Source organism: Ilyonectria robusta (assembly GCF_021365365.1).
Source record: "Ilyonectria robusta strain PMI_751 chromosome Unknown BGZ61scaffold_1, whole genome shotgun sequence".
Classification (NCBI taxonomy): Eukaryota; Fungi; Ascomycota; class Sordariomycetes; order Hypocreales; family Nectriaceae; genus Ilyonectria; species Ilyonectria robusta.
The window spans coordinates 5,054,024-5,070,248 of record NW_025764435.1 but is presented as its reverse complement, the minus strand read 5'-3'; the positions used below and the strand labels follow the sequence as shown (position 1 = coordinate 5,070,248).

Genomic DNA, 16,225 nt, shown 5'->3' with positions numbered 1-16,225 from the left:
CAACACTCCGATATGAAGGACTGACTCTAAAGCAATGAGTTTCTGAAGTGGCAGGAGCCGTTATATTGGATAAATAGGAGGAAGGTGACTGTGTCTACCTAAAAGAATCTTGAAGGTCATCAATCCTTGCTTCTCCAGACAACGAACCCTTTTCTTCTCAACCTTCAATACTACATAACGATTCATGGGACACTAATTTTCAGTACCGTCTTTCCAAAGCTTCCTCCAGTGAACATGGAGAGAAACGCTTTATCAGCCTGCTCAATCCCTTCAAAGTCAGTGTATCGTGACTTTATCTTTCCCTCCGAGATCCATTTCGGCATCGCCGCATGGAAGTTAGCGATGTTGTCTGGGTAGATGTTCTCGTCCCAGAAAATGAAGCCTTGAATCTTGATGCGGCGACGGAAGATCTCCGATAGATTGGTAACTCCATACTGCTCTTCGACCGGCTTGTTATATTGTGATGCCTGAAAACATAACCGTTAGCTGTCGCTTGCAATCCCAGCCAAGAGGAACTTACCGCCCCGCAGCTGATGATCCGTCCAAACCATTTCATATTTTCAATCGCGGCTTGAAAGTGATTGCCTCCGACGTTCTCAAAAACCACGTCTAATCCCTCTGGGGCCAGTCGCTTCAACGCGTCATTGACGCTTTCCTTTCGATAGTTGAAGCCGGCGTCGGCGCCCAGCTCGTTCAGAACGTAGTCGAGCTTCTCATCAGAGCTCACACTTGCAATCACTCGCATTCCTTCAATCTTGGCGAGCTGGACCACGATTTCTCCCACCGAGCTCGATGCGGCATTCACCCAGATTGTCTCGCCCTTGACCGGCTTCACTAGGCCGTAGAACGAGTTCCAGGCAGTCATGCCCGCCAGTCCCAGCGTACCAACATAGTGCTTAAGGTCCAGATTGTACCGATTGTCCACCTTCCACACGAGCGGCGACGCCATTGCCCGGGCGTCAATGAGCTCTTTGGGGATCAGGCCATACTCAGCGATGGGTAGACTACCTGCGATCAAACTGCCATCCTCGAACGCTTCGTTGTCCGAGCGGATGACCTTGGCGATCGAGAAGTTGGTGATGGGCTCGTTGTTTTCATAGCCAGGCACATAATCTGCAAGACCTGGTCCCCGCATACGATCTCTCTGGTGTGGATCGAGTCCGGCGATGAGGAGCTTAATCACCAGACCACCAGGCGGTGGAACTAGCTTCAGGGGGTGATCCTCGATGATAGTATTGATGCCCGGCCGAGGAAGTTCTGTGGGCGGTTTCTTGAACACCCACGTCTTGTTTGGGACCAATTCTGTCATATCGGATGGCCTGTTTACTAAAGAAGAAAGGCTTACACAGCTTCAAAGCAAAAAGTGTAATTCGCCGTCAGAGAATAGTTCACGGAGGGACTAAATATTTGACGCCTTTCTGCGATGATGTGGCTCACAAAGTTTTAAATGCGCCCTCGCCTGATCTATATATCAAGACTTATATTAAACTATTTACGAACGAAGCTCTAGCCGATATCCTCAGTGAAAACACTACCTGTCAAAAAATTTGCAATGCATTGGTGGAACTCAGTCACGTTCGGAAGCTTTCGGTCATTTCGGAGTACCATGCTCCAGAAGGCAAATCGGCGAGGTCGGAGCACACTCATCATGCGTACTTCTGGTTTGAATAAAAGCCCACCAATTATGTTCGCGTTTGTTCGCGATGATACATCTATCAATTTTAAAATTATGGTGTAGGAATTAATGTGCCTGTTTCGTTGATGGCTTATTCCGGGCAGATCGGGTCGTGTATATCTCTACTCTGGGAGCTGTTTCGCCACAAGAAGTCTCCGATTGAGACAACCGTAACCTCCGAGTGGTCCCCGGCTCGGTAATTACAGCCTCCGACTACTGAGATTAATCCAGTTTTCTCTATCCCAGTCGTTCAGCTAGAGGGGGTACCTCCGCCCATGCGTTCACCTAAATCCCTATGTGGAAGCTCTCTACTCTCTTCCTCTCACAAATTCCTGTCCATCGGAGCTGTTCAATCTTCCCGCACGCTTCAATCGCCCTCCTAACTAGGCCGATGGGTCTGGTTCAACATCTCGGAAAGTCTCTATCTACGCGACCTTTAATCCAAAGGCTATCAATTGTCTTCTTTCGTGAGGTGAAGTAACAATATGGGTGTTTCGTCGACTCGTCACATCTTAGTTTAGTCACAACGGGTCTTGAGATTCATTCTGCAATCAGTTGTTTTGTGGGATCTACTGGCTTTAGCTCCTTTTTTTGGAGTCATTAAATCGCCTCTCTTTTGCTGGGTGCGCGAGTGTGTTAATGGCCATGTGATCCTCCCAATTCTTAGCGGACCATGGTCGTATCTACCAACACCCCGGGCTCCATTCAAAGAGTCCCTTAACGTCTTCCAGCTTCTTCGGACAAGAAGTCTTCACTGAGCTCAAATCACAAGGTTTCAAGAGACCCAGGTCTTATCGCTTTATCACTTAAGATAATGGAACAGAAAAATCACTCATCCATGCCATTGAACTCTTAGACACATAATTCAATTTTTAGTACTATAGCATCATTCATACCGACTTGCGGTGCATCCGCACACCATCAAAAGACCTACTTTCCATAGGACTGTTGGAATGATTGCTCAAAATCAGCGATAATGTCATCGACGTGTTCGATCCCAACCGAGATGCGGATCATATCCTCCGTCACTCCTGAGGCCAGTCTCTCCTCATCGGAAAGCTGCTCATGTGTCGTTGTCCACGGGTGTATGGCGAGACTCTTCGCCTCGCCAAGGTTAGCCAGGTTCGATACGAGCTTCAGTCCATCCACGACTCTGCCTCCGGTCGTGGCGTCACCCTTAACTCCAATGCTCAGCATACTTCCGAAGCCCCGTGTGAGATACTTCTTGGCGTGTGCATGAGTTGGGTGGGATTTCGAACCGGGCCACAAGACCCAGCTGATATGAGGGCTGGATTCAAAGTACTCGGCAAGTCTCGCGGTGTTCTGGGCATGTCGTTCAGCGCGAAGGCCAAGAGTCTCGATACCAAGAAGGAGTTGCTGTGCTGCAAAAGGACTCAAACAGGTCCCGATATCGCGGAGCATCTCTACCCGGACGCGAGTAATGAACGTGGCAGGACCAAAAACGTCCCAATACTTCAGTCCATGATACGCCGGCGAAGGCTCAACCATCTCTGGGAAACGAACCGAGTGCTTGTTCCAATCGAATCTTCCAGCGTCGACAATGACACCGCCAATAGTCGTTCCGTGGCCGCCAATCCACTTGGTCGCGGAGTGAACCACAATATCTGCGCCGTGTTGGATGGGACGGACATAATAGCCACCAGCCCCAAGAGTGTTGTCAACCTATAGTCGTCAGTCAACATGAAATCTATTAACACCCGAGGCAGTAAACTCACTACCAGCGGAATACCATGGTCATGTGCAATCTTGGCAATTCCTTCAAAATCCGGAACAACATAGTCAGGATTGCTCATACTCTCCACATAGATGGCTCTCGTCTTCTCGTCAATAGCAGCGGCAAAGTCCTCGAGCTTTCCACTTCGCACAAACTTGGTCGTCACACCGAATCGGGGAAGGAGCACGTTCAACTGATTATATGTGCCCCCATACAGATGCGAACTGGCAACAACATTATCGCCGGCCTTTGCGAGGGTGGCGATTGTCAGGAACTGTGCGGCTTGGCCGGATGAGGTCGCAACGGCAGCGATGCCCCCCTCTAGTGCAGCGATTCGTTTCTCAAAGACATCAACGGTAGGCTGGAAGTTTTGATTTCAGCAAACAATACACGAGCCGCGAGAGGGGATGATTCCTTGGATGCTTACGTTCGTGATGCGGCTATAGATGTTCCCAAACTCCTTGAGGCCAAAGAGCCGCGCTCCCTGAGCAGAGTCATTGAAGGTGTAACTCTAAGATTCAATTAGTTCTTTGTATGGACAGTAGATTTCTAGACGAGTTGCAACTAACGGCTGTTGCATAGATTGGCACGGCGGTGGATCTCGTCTGCGGGTCCGGTGTGTAACTGCAGACTGGTTAGCTTCATTCACATCATTCGGTTGACTTTTGTTCCTGGTGATGGGGAGAGACGGCCGTACCCCGCATGCAGTTGGATTGTCTCAAAGTTGTGCCAAGTTTGTTCCGCCATATTGGATCAATCTGGTTGGTGTGGACGGTATGAGTAGGATAGAACTAAGCACACCCAGACTTGCAGAGGAAATGATAGTAAATATAGTCTTGATAGGTAGAAGCTCAACTTTAGCTAGCTTCATTCTACCGATGTACCTTTATAAATGCCAAACTGAGGATCTACTTAGAGGCTAGCTGCCCTGCGGAATATTAGCCCCGAAATGTCTCGGCTACCCGATATTCTGGGTTCCGCCCCGGATTCCGAGCACTCGGACAGTTACAAGGTTGGCGCCGGAACACGACTCCACCTCGGTCGGGGCTCTCAGAAAACCTTCCGATCACAATCCTCAAACAGAAATACTGACCGCAATAGAGATCCGAGTCAATATTTGAGTCTTGTCTGTAAGCGTCATGTCTGTGTGAAGCATAGCCTCCCGAGGAGCGATAGCTTTGACTAAACAGAGACAGGCAAAGCTCCGGTCTGAGCCCGAAAAAGCATCCGTTCGGATGTCTACTTAGTAGATGCGCATCGGTGCTACAGCCGTATGCTAGAATAGCTAGAGCTATATCTTGGATCTAGGTGACATGCGTGAAATGGAAATTAGTAGGATAGGCCATCCTACCCACTCGCTCACAAACACGCTTCGTTATCTCCTTCAGGCTCTTTCGATTTGATCTTACAAATACATTCGCCGCAATCAGTCATAACTGTGTTAGTCCTCGTCGTCTGTTTCCCGTCAACCCGGGTCCAAGAGACTATACCTAGACTTGGAGACATTGCCAGATTATCTTTTTCTTCACCCTTTTGTATCTGCATCTACGATGGGCTCAATTCCAGCCCCGCCCAGATATGGTCATCGATTGCTTCCGGTTGTGATAGACGATGCTGCACGACACGAACCCGACCGTGTGCTCTTCTATACTCCCCGTAACAACCAGCCCTCCCAAGGATATGAGGTAGTGACGGCAAGGACGTTTGCTAATTCCATCAACCGGTTATGCTGGTGGCTCGAGTCACAATTAGGCTCCAACATAGAGTCCAAAACAATAGGCTACATCGGACAAAGTAGGTTCCTTTCCTTCTTTGCATTCATTGAATCCTCATATTTATGCTTTCTTTAGATGACTTGAGATACTTCTTGATGATGATAGCGGCCACCAAGACTGGGCATAGAGTATGATCCCACCATCATCATCATTCTCTTCTCCTCCAGTAAGAACTGACAAATCAAAAGCTTTTACTCTCTTCTCCGCGTAATAGTATCGAGGGGCATAGATCCTTAATCAAGCAGTCTGGTTGCGAGTTCTGGGTCACATCATCGGGCATCGACAACCTCGAATTCATAAAAGACCTTCAGGTACCTCGTGCTGAAGCGCCCGAACTGTCCCATCTCTTAAATCCCATTGCGGTCAAGGCCTATTCGTACGAGAAACAGTGGGATAAAGGCCGGTCGGATGTTCTCGCGCTACTACACACGTCGGGCTCCACGGGTCTGCCAAAACTTGTGCCGCTGTATCTTGCCACCGCGGCGACCGTTGATGCGTTTCACTTGATGGAACCGACCAACGGTAAAATGCCAACTGGAGTAGACTGGGCCGGCACAAGCATGCTGTGTGCAATGCCTCTTTTCCACGTACGGATTCACTGTCCGTGGCAACAGAGGCCAATGCTGACATTTGTTTACAACTAGGTTGCCGGTATTTGTCTCGGACTTTTCTCTGCCGTCTTCTTCAGATGGAGCGTCATCTTGCCGTCCACCGGACCCATTATGCAACATGCCATTGAAGACGCTCTCGATAACATCGCACTTGACTCGGCCTTCATCTCTCCCAGTGTCCTCCAGGACATTTCCAAGTCGCCTCGCGTGCTTGAGAAACTATCGAAACTGAAATTCGTCACTTCAGCTGGCGGTCCGGTGGCTCAGTCTGTGGGCGAAGTGATACACCCTCGTGTACCAATCTGGCAGACCATGGGCATGACCGAGGGGCAATGGCTTGCATCCGTCGTAACACATCCAGATGAGTGGGCGTACTTCTACTTCCACCCAAGGACAGGATTCGAGATGCGCCCTTACTCAGATGATCTCTTTGAGCTAGTGTTTGTCAAGAAAGACGAACTGGCTCCGACCCAACCAGTGTTTGTCACATTCCCGGATCTCGATATCTGGGAAACGAAGGATTTGTACTCTCGCCACCCTACAGCCGTGGACCTCTGGAAATACGAGATGCGTAGAGATGATCTCATCATCTTGTCTAATGGGGAAAAGTTCAATCCACTCGCCGCCGAAGGGAGGCTGATCAGCCATCCTTGGATCTCTACTGCTTTCATCACGGGCCGCGGCCGCTTCCAAGCTGCCACGCTGCTCTATCCGGATGAGAAGTACATCAACGAGTCCGACTCCAGCATCACTGAAAATGTGTGGCCAACCATCGAGGATGTGAACAAGTCTCTTCCTGCCTTTGCCCAGATTCACCGCGACTTTGTCAAAGTCGTTCGAACTCCGTTCCCTCGCACACCAAAAGGGACTTTCGCCCGAAACGAAACAGAAAAGCTCTTTGCAAAGGAAATCGAGGACATTTATGAACAATCTATCGAAGCTACATCTTCTCTTCATGTCAAAGGGACCAGCCAAGAAGCCATTCGGGCCGCTGTCAGAGAGGCGATTCGTACCGTGTCGGGGATTGGAGAACTCAACGACGATGATGACGTTTTCACCAGGGGTTTCGACTCGCTTCATGTCACCCGGCTTGCAAGGCTACTAAAATCTACATTCCATAAGCTTATGCAGGTCGAAGTCGGTACGATTTACACAAACCCTTCCATCACAAAGTTGGCCAGTGTGCTATGGACCCAGCTTCATCAGGGGCCCCAAGAAAAGGCACTCAATGCCAGCGTCACATCTCAAATGCTCGCCAAACACTCGCAGTCTTTCCAGCTCGCCCGGAGAACGAAGGAGTACGTGGTGATCACCGGCACAACTGGGACCATCGGCCCGTATCTTCTCGATACCCTTTGCAGGAATGACCAAGTTGCTAAGGTCTGGTGCCTCAACCGTAGTGAAAACGCACCCCAGCGACAGGCGAAATTGGCCCAGGCCAAGGGTCTGTCGTCAGATTGGAATGGAAAAGCCCAGTTCATCCAGTATGATCTTTCATCCGAGACACTTGGATTGAGCCGAGCGGATCTTCAAGAGATAGAAGATCAAGCAACCGTTATTATTCGTGAGTTGGTTGTGCATTCCCAGAAGAGTAACTACCGCGACTAAATGCTGTACGCAGACAACGCTTGGGAGGTGAATTTTAACCTACCTCTGTCATCATTCGAACTACAATTCATCGGCCTCAGAGGCCTTGTCGATATATGCCAAAATACTGTGCACAAGGTCCGATTCTACTTCATATCATCCATCAGCGCTGCCATGAACTGGCCGTCTGAGCTGTTGGGCCCTGTACCAGAAGCCTATATACCCAACTTTGATGCTCCCATAAACGGCTATGGTGCATCCAAGCTGGTAGCTGAGCATTTACTCGGGAGAGCCGCGCGATCAGGTGTCCTGAACCTGTCTGTTTTACGAGTCGGTCAAGTCGCAGGCCCCGTTAAGACCCATGGGGAAGATGGCGTATGGACCCGAAGGGATTGGGTGCCGGCAGTAAGTGATGGCCACCTTTCCTTTCCAGGGCATATTCTAATCATTCAACATAGATCATTGATGCATCGGTTCATCTTCGCTTGTTACCGTCTGATCTAGGCTCTGCCACCACCCTTGATTGGATTCCAGTTGATCTCCTCGCCGAGATTATCGGACAACTCGTCAGCTTCGACTTGCCGACGGGCGTCCAGGAAACGTATTACAATCTCCTCAACCCTAAGACAAGCAGCTGGGGTGATGTGCTCCCGAACATAAAATCTCGCCTGGAGACGGCTCTATCGGCAGAAGTACGAATTGTGCCACTCCAGCAGTGGATCAACTCCTTACGAGATGCCGAATCATCCATCGTCCGTGATGTCGGCAACGGGACTCACGGAACTGCGAGCAGGTCTCAGACCGGGCTCAAGCTATTGTCTTTCTTCCAAATGCTCGCGGGGGAAGAAAACCAAGACGTTTCGTCAGAAACAAGCTCCCAGATTAGCTCTAGATCCGGGGATCTCAACTGGGCCATGGACAACAGCTTGTCGCAGAGCTCCATCTTTGCTGACTTGAAACCTGTCTCCGCAGCTTGGTTTAATACTTGGTTAGAGCAATGGGGATACTGATCTTAAATTCTCATTTGAGGTTACAAAACATCGGGATGAAGGGTACAAGACATAGTGGATGAACAAATTCATCATCCCATTTGAGAGGTTATCCCTGAGGGAGCCCAGGCCTCACATAATATTGCTGTAGTGATTGCTTGGATTTCTGGAGACTTGACTGTTGTGAAGTGACAGCTGAAAACATCAAGTTTGACAGAGGGGAGCCATCCACAGGCCATTTCCACGAGAGTAAAAAACTCGAAAATGTCACATGGTACTGTTTAATTAAATCTGAATCATCTTCATGCTTTCGCCGTAATGATGTGGTTTTATTTAAAACTCTAAAATGTGATTGTTCGAGGGGCAAAAACCCGCTACTCTAGACAATCAGTCGTCCTCGCCTACTCTATGACTCCAGGTTTACATCCTACCTCATATATGGATATTTCACCACCACTCAAACGCAAAAGTCTATCAAAATTGTTTTTTCAAGGATGCGGTTGGTACCAAACGGCAATTATGCCGTGCATTGCTAAAATTTGAGGACTAAGCAGAATACAGCGATGCTAAGAACCAGTTCAAATTCTTGCGTAAGCCAGAGAACAAGGTAATAAATGCACGTATTGTTTTGATCAACTCCTACTCATCCGTCTTAAAAGTGTCATAATCCCTACCTTGCCGAAGAAGAGCAGGAAGCCATGGATCGACTCTACCACGGCTGGCTGCACTATTGGAATCACGAAAACATGGACCACAAGGAAATCGAAGTCCCGACCCTGTTCAAGGAATACGCCTGATCAATTATGATCCAACACACATGAGGCACCACTGTTGTAGTTCATTTGATACCACATTTCGAAGGACGGGGATTGCTAGAAAGAACAAGGATGGACAATGGAAATGGATCCATGATCACTTAAGCTTCTCAACTGATATGAAGACACAGAAAGCGGATTTTATGGCTTCTCCGGATCCCCTGTCTGCAATCAAGCTCACCTGAGAATTGGATCCGGTTAGGGTAGACTTGGTACAATTAACTCAATCTCGACCATGCCTTGAGAATGACTTACACTATTTTGCACAATTTCACCACACTCTTTCAAAACACCGTTCAAAAATTCCAGATCAGATGTTTCCTTGAAAATTTGCAATTTTAAGCGTGGCCCGGCTGTTACGCTAGCATCTCTACGGCGGCAGACGGTCGCGCTGCTGCCTGTCAACCCTGCTTTAGTTTCTCGGCCTCTACTGTTTGCAGGACCCTAGCATTTTGGTGGTAATAATGTGTTGGCCCTGACTGACAAGTACCGGTAGGAGATTTGTGACCCCTGGCTAGAGGGTGTTACTAAGAGATATGTGGCTTAGATCTTGCTTTTGCCGAGGCCGAGGGCTTCAGTGAGCCCGTGAAAGTTGCCCTGGCAGATGTTGGGTTCGTAGAATTTCAGGCTGACTCGGATACTCGGCTCCTCCCCTGCTGGCATCGCCCAATGAGGCCTAGAAATGAGGCATGTAAGCTTACATGGGGTATATAGAGTACGTCCCCGACTGGATCGGAACTATTTAGCGACCTGCCCGATCTCGCCCAGCCACGGGCCGCCCACGCCGCAGCCACGGCCCGCAGATCCTGCATACGCGGCAGCACACAATAACGTAATGGTTAGGCTCACGTAGGGAACTAGGTATCTAGCGCCTCATTGTGAAAGGGCTGTTTGAGCTTTCCCTTGCTACCCTGATGGTGATGGAAGTGGAGAATGGGATTAGAGGGACGAGAGGGGGAGGAGGGAGTGCCATTGAAGAGACTATCGGATCTGGCCTTTTGGCATGTCGCTCCCCGCCGGCAGATCCGCTTCTCCGGGGAGACAGTCAGGGTCGTAAATTTAGCGGTTCTGGATACCACATCGCAACTGTGACATGTGTGAAAATCAGGAACAGGGGTAATGAAAGGCATGCAGGGATCCACAACCAGGGTTCAGGACTAGCAATACTGGACGGAAACAAGCCGCGGGATATTTGGGTACCCATCTCATGGCGTGATTCTTACTGTAATTCAAACGGCCATCCGCTCGGGGACCATACACATGCCGAATTCCAAACTTTAGCTCGAAGCGAGAGCCGAAAATCGACACTCGTCTTCCTTTTCTGGACAATTGGACCTTTGTGCCGTATGTCGTTTCTGCAGCGAGTTACTCATCCGGTGGAACTTGCGAAAGTGCGCGGAGATGGATCGATCTCTGGCCTCTTGCTGTATAGCATGCCGAGGACGGGGTGCGTGTGACTCTGACTGGGAGAAAGTCACGCACTCCGAGATCGGCCTGGTCTTTGAGGTCGTATGCGGTCCGAGCACTTGCTTTAGAACCATAGTCTATTTGCTACTCTATTCCGCAGTTGCATAGGAGCTTCTCGTTACAGTGGGTCAAGAGACCATCTGCGTTACGGTTACTATAAGTCCTGAGCTGGCGTCCAACGAGGAACTGTGGCCTTGGCGAAAGCTTGGAAGGTGAGACATCGGCAGCTGGCAGAACCAACACGGCTTTCCTCGTTGCTGTTGCTATTTTCGGGCTTTCGTATATTACCGTCGTACCCCGAGAGGATGCTGACTGATTTTAGTGTGCAGATGTACGGCTGAGGCGCAGGATTAGCACGTTCCACAGGCCTAGGTCAACAGGAGCTGCCTCTCAGAATGCAAGCAGAAGAACTCTAACAGCTTCGTTTGAAATCAAGAACTGTCGTCAAGGATACTCGTCACTAAATGTGACAGCGCGGTGGCCAATTGCCGACGGTCTCGGGGACAACGGATCAGATTACGCATGCGTGTCAGCCACGATCCCTACTTGCGTCCCGTCGAAGGATTTCGCTTCTCCGCTCGAACACGCAAGGCAGCTGTTTGATTTGCTCCGATATTTCGTCATCGCACGAAGTGCCGCTAGTCTGCATCATTGGTGGGATGGTACGACGCGGTGCCAAACGTCCCTCCTTCAGATATGGATTTAAGCGCACCTGCTTTCCACGGTGACTTGTGATTTAATGACACATCTGTTCATGTTTTCCCAGGGTGGTAGAATTCATGGACCTTTGTTATTCCCTCATCATAACATCTGATCGAGATGCCCGGCAAATTTGCGTCCAGAGCTCCTTGGAAGCGCTCTGCATGCGATCGCTGCCGTGCCCAGAAGCTGCGGTGTCACCGCGACGAAGAGGGATCTACAGAAGCATGTCTCAGGTGCTTAAAGTCGGGAGCGAAATGTGTTACCAGTACGGCCCGACCAACGGGTCGCCCACCTTCGCGACTACCACCCCGGATCGACCAAACCGATAATAGCTCCTCCTCACAAACCATCATTTCCTCACCCGGCGGGAACGGCAACGAGGCGGATATCGACATGATCGGGCTGGACTATGAGATGTCTGTGGACAGCTTCCTGCACAGCATAGGCATACAGCATTCCGACTTGATCACGAATGACGACATATTGGTTGACGCTTCCCTGCCCTCTCAATCAACAAGTCAACGAGGTGTTTCACCAATCATTGTTCCATCGCAGAATCAAGTGGAGGCCAGTTCATCCCACTCGGCCTCGTACCAATTCAATGGCATGCCTGGGGCTGGCCCCACGGACCCTGGATTGCCTATCTGGACAGACGATATCGAGCTAATGTTATCAAAACTGCACTCGGAACTCTGTGCGCAGCTCTTCTCCATAAGATCAGTACCGTGGGACGTCAAGGGCACCCTGAGCCTGACCGTCTCTCACAAGGGCAATGGCGAAGAGCTAGAAACCTCGGAGCCACATCCTCTCGTCCAAGTGTCCAAGGTATCAACGAAACTTGAAAGATTGCTGGTTGGGCTCCGACCGCCAGGAACTGCCCAACACGCAGCTTCGGCGTTTTCATACACTCCATCGTTTACGCCACGCCTACGCACGACGCAGCTTCTGGTTGCACTATCCTGCTATATACAAATCGTCTCCATCTACGACATCATCTTCTCCAAAGTCTTCGACTTCTTAACCAACAGTTCAAAAACTTTGATTGCGACAGGGCAATCATCCAGTCCAACGCTTTACCTCGGAGGCCTGCCGATTCCTCCAGATCAGACACTGTCAGGGAGTCTGCTTGTGCATCTGACAGAACACCAACTCCACCAGGTTGAGCAATTGATGGGCCTGCCGGAGCATTATCGAGTATCGTCAAGGTTGAAAGACGGAAACAAGGATGGAGAGATGGGGTTATTCGGGGGTCAAAGCTGCCAATCTCTCCTCAATGCTGTAATACAGCTGGGCGAAGACCGGGAGGGAAATCATGACGACATAAGAGGCGTTCGGTCTTTGAAGCTTAAAATGCGACAGATTAAGGACATCTAAAGACCTGGGTGTAAAATCTTAAATCTAAAATGCTCACCATAGTGCATTTCATAGAATACTTACCAGCAAAAGAATATACAAATCCTCTCTAGTCCTTCGCAGCAGCTCTCGGGTGACAAAATCATCCCAGTATCCTGAAGTCGGACGAAATCTGCGGATCCCTGCCGACCTGAGGTGGCCATGCTCACCTCAGGCAGGTGTAATCACTAATGCAGCATCCGTTTCTTAGTTCTTTCGTTAATGCACACGCGTTTCAACCTTACAAAGCAAGATGGGAGCTGTGCGCATCGAGAAGGATCGGCATGGGTTTGTTTGTCCAGCAGACTGGCACGAGATGTGTTATTATACTCTAGTCAATATTCGACTTGACACGACCCTATTATATTTATATTTGATTTATACGAGGGCTTCTGTTGGTCCTGAAATTCACATGATACCATCGTTGATGGGGAGTATGCTGGGCGGGAAATCGATTGAATGCCGGAACCGGAGTTGAGACGGAAAACGGCGTTTTGGAAGGGCGCAAATTCCGCGGCAATATCTTTCCCCGTGGGAATATATCTTTCAGAGATGTGATGAGCCATAAGCATGCATTGGCCAATCCTGGGCGGTTAGGGATATCTTCTGGTAACCCCTGCGGAATTGCGCGAATATCAGATTCAGAATGCGGGGTGTGTATCCAGTTATTTACTACATTAGGGAGAGAATCGAGGAACTTGGTATGCTTATTCGCAAAAACTGATATAAACCGCTCCGGATACCTTTTGGACGACATTCCTCTTGACAGGTTAGGCTACTTCCCCCTGTGTGCGCAATAACCCAGCTGACCTGGTAATAATAGGGGAAACTTCACAGGGGCCCCCGGTAGAGCGCGAACCTTGAGAACCTAACACCGGGGTTTATGTGAGTAGTTATCTCCGGTGTCGACAGCTGTCTGGTGTATTTGGGCCTGACGTGAGCGCATGAGACGTCAACGTCGATCCATCAGGTGCCTTGACGGGATTTGATCGGACATGCCGGTAGAAATGTACAAAATATCGGAGCGTAGACTATTGGATGGAGATAACTCAAATATCCGAAGACCAGAGCTAGTTTGCGGCAGTTTGTAAACCCTCCGAGTAGGTACGGCGGAGAGCTCCGAGAGTGCATGGGAGCTTCAGCCCCCCACGCACATGCTGCCTTTGGATGCTACGTCTTGCCGCTATCCCGGAGGTCCACCGTTGTCGGACGTCTGTGTCGACCGGTAGTTTTGGAATAGGTGCTCGAATTATTCGGAACTCATTAGACGAACGATTTAGTCTGACAAACATACGACCGAATGTGTCTGATACCGGGGGTATAAGCGTACCCTTCCCGTGAGACCCAAAGTCGTGGAAGCCACCATATAAAGCTAGTGCCAGAAGATGATATGTGCATGGCTCATTTTCAACAAGAAAAGAGTTCTTCATCACCTGTTATAACCTGATTCGAATTTACCCGTTGTCGTTGGCACAAAGCAAACCACGCAAACATGTCTAGTGCTGAAACCCCGAAGTCGCAGATCTTCTGCATCCAAGACCTGAAGAAGGCAGCATCGGAAAAGATGTCCCAAATGTATCGAGGTGTGCCATGCCTGATCCAAGATGAATTACGTCAACGCTGACATTAAAACCAGACTATTACAACGGCGGGGCCATGGACAATATAACGTAAGTCGCACCTCGAGACATATTCGACGTGTCAGAATGCTGAGATTGCCCTCTCGGACATGATAGACTTGAACAAAACGAGACTGCATTTGATCGATACTTGATCCGGCCCAGAGTTTTGCGCAACGTCTCCAACATCGACACCGCCACGACCCTCTGGGGTGCGACTACGGCGTTCCCACTCGGACTCTCTCCGTCGGCCATGCATCGACTTGCACACGCCGACGGCGAGGTCGGGACATCTAAAGCTTGCGCCGCTCGCCACGTGCCCATGATCCTCTCAGCCCTTTCCAACGACACTCTCGAAGATGTTTCTGCGCAGAGCAGTGACGGATCGACACCTTACGCGATCCAGGTTAGCCCATTCAAGAATCGCCAAATCACGGCCAACCTTCTCGTACGAGCAAAAGGTCAGTCACTTTATGTCCTCTCCCCGAAATCATAAGGCCGTATTGTAGCTAACTTGGTTACTCATCCAGCTGCCGGATACAAAGCAGTCGTCTTGACTGTCGACGCTCCCATGTTTGGTCGACGCCTAGAAGACCTGCGTAACGGCTTCAGTGTGCCACCAGGCACGAAATTCCCGAACCTGAGCTCGCAAACTTCATCTGAACCTGGCGGCTTGGGTGGCGGTATTCCCGACCTCTCCTTCGGTATGTATCTGAGTGTTCCAGGATGAGTTTCATACTATGGCCGTATTCTCATCATAAACCATTAGATACCGCGGCTACTTGGGATGAGACGATTGCATGGTTGCGAAGTCAGACTGATCTTGAACTCTGGGTCAAAGGAGGTCATCTCAATCCCAACAACTCCCCCTTCGTCCATCATTACTGATGAACAGCCACAGTCACGTCCCCTGAAGACGTTTCCATCGCTATACAGCACGGCGTGGACGGAGTCATCATCTCCAATCATGGCGGTAGACAGTTGGATACCACACCTGCAACAGTAGACATCCTTCGCGAGGTTGTACCAGTTGCAAGGGGCAAAATACGTCTTGCTATCGATGGAGGTATCCGACGTGGCTCAGATATCTTCAAGGCCATCGCGCTTGGTGCAGATTTCGTGTTTGTTGGAAGAATCGCCATTTGGGGCTTGGCAGTAATATCCCTTCCGCCGCCTTCATGAAGAGTTTTTGATGCTAATATGTATGCGCTCCATAGTACGACGGTTCCAACGGCGTGGGGTTGGCCCTTGATCTACTTCTAGACGAGTTTAAGCTATGCATGGGATTGGCTGGCTGTGCCAAGGTAGCAGACATCACTCCCGGACATTTGTCTATTTTGCAAAGCAACGGCCTCCTGGGAAAGGTTTATTAGCAGGCAAGAGTACGTACGAAATGGACAATGCCTGGCTAGATCAGGCGCTACCTGATATGATGAATGGCGCCAGGGACTGGCTTAAGCAAGTCCTTGCAGATAGTAACTCGATCTCTATTTTGACGCAAAATATTGTTGAACATCTTGACCAAGTTAAACCATCTCATAGACTGTGTATTTATTGCTAACCGTTTCCAGAAATGCGCAATTTCCTGGGCGGCCTAGTCGAGTACAGAAAGCACATTGACAACGCTCTCAACACAGGGCCGAGATCGTTCGTGGCCTACTAGGGGTATGTTTATAGTGAAATGATAGCTCCCAATTCGCAATTGAAATGTTTTGTTCCATATTTTTTCTACTTCTCAAGTGAAGTACTGTAGGCTGTGATTTATCAGCATGTGCGGAGAAAGCAGATATGACCTCAATCTCCAATCATCCGCAGATAAGGCTTATCTCCGATGCAGTGCGTGCGGCGTTAAAAACGA

The 16,225-nt window shown here is 49.7% G+C and overlaps 6 protein-coding genes across 6 annotated transcripts; 4 read left to right on the top strand and 2 right to left on the bottom strand.

Annotated features, from left to right (window-relative positions):
- Nucleotides 1-182: 182 nt before the first annotated feature.
- Nucleotides 183-1,309, bottom strand: BGZ61DRAFT_471765 (uncharacterized protein; the record flags this gene model as incomplete). Its single annotated transcript, XM_046248259.1, has 2 exons — nucleotides 183-467; nucleotides 521-1,309. 2 exons carry the CDS (start codon nucleotides 1,307-1,309, stop codon nucleotides 183-185), a joined length of 1,074 nt encoding a protein of 357 aa, XP_046113226.1.
- Nucleotides 1,310-2,526: 1,217 nt separating this feature from the next.
- Nucleotides 2,527-4,254, bottom strand: BGZ61DRAFT_440029 (Cys/Met metabolism PLP-dependent enzyme-domain-containing protein). Its single transcript, XM_046244435.1, has 5 exons — nucleotides 4,108-4,254; nucleotides 3,980-4,034; nucleotides 3,838-3,921; nucleotides 3,412-3,771; nucleotides 2,527-3,358 (listed from the first exon to the last, which is right to left on the bottom strand). Exons 1-5 carry the CDS (start codon nucleotides 4,155-4,157, stop codon nucleotides 2,606-2,608), a joined length of 1,302 nt encoding a protein of 433 aa, XP_046113225.1. The 5' UTR covers nucleotides 4,158-4,254; the 3' UTR covers nucleotides 2,527-2,605.
- A 538-nt stretch (nucleotides 4,255-4,792) lies between these two features.
- On the top strand, nucleotides 4,793-8,639 carry BGZ61DRAFT_544896 (uncharacterized protein). The gene is made up of 6 exons (XM_046255282.1): nucleotides 4,793-5,204; nucleotides 5,261-5,313; nucleotides 5,431-5,772; nucleotides 5,830-7,360; nucleotides 7,418-7,788; nucleotides 7,842-8,639. The coding sequence occupies exons 1-6, from the start codon at nucleotides 4,961-4,963 to the stop codon at nucleotides 8,391-8,393; spliced, it is 3,093 nt and encodes a 1,030-aa protein (XP_046113224.1). The 5' UTR covers nucleotides 4,793-4,960; the 3' UTR covers nucleotides 8,394-8,639.
- A 1,462-nt stretch (nucleotides 8,640-10,101) lies between these two features.
- Nucleotides 10,102-10,814, top strand: BGZ61DRAFT_471762 (uncharacterized protein; the record flags this gene model as incomplete). Its single annotated transcript, XM_046248258.1, has 3 exons — nucleotides 10,102-10,531; nucleotides 10,620-10,696; nucleotides 10,755-10,814. The coding sequence occupies 3 exons, from the start codon at nucleotides 10,102-10,104 to the stop codon at nucleotides 10,812-10,814; spliced, it is 567 nt and encodes a 188-aa protein (XP_046113223.1).
- A 340-nt stretch (nucleotides 10,815-11,154) lies between these two features.
- On the top strand, nucleotides 11,155-12,796 carry BGZ61DRAFT_440027 (uncharacterized protein). The gene has a single exon (XM_046244434.1). The coding sequence runs from the start codon at nucleotides 11,474-11,476 to the stop codon at nucleotides 12,728-12,730; it is 1,257 nt and encodes a 418-aa protein (XP_046113222.1). The 5' UTR covers nucleotides 11,155-11,473; the 3' UTR covers nucleotides 12,731-12,796.
- A 1,335-nt stretch (nucleotides 12,797-14,131) lies between these two features.
- On the top strand, nucleotides 14,132-15,980 carry BGZ61DRAFT_379423 (FMN-dependent dehydrogenase). Its single transcript, XM_046242612.1, has 7 exons — nucleotides 14,132-14,331; nucleotides 14,385-14,418; nucleotides 14,485-14,828; nucleotides 14,898-15,071; nucleotides 15,137-15,211; nucleotides 15,269-15,522; nucleotides 15,585-15,980. Exons 1-7 carry the CDS (start codon nucleotides 14,241-14,243, stop codon nucleotides 15,738-15,740), a joined length of 1,128 nt encoding a protein of 375 aa, XP_046113221.1. The 5' UTR covers nucleotides 14,132-14,240; the 3' UTR covers nucleotides 15,741-15,980.
- The last annotated feature ends 245 nt before the right edge of the window (nucleotides 15,981-16,225 follow it).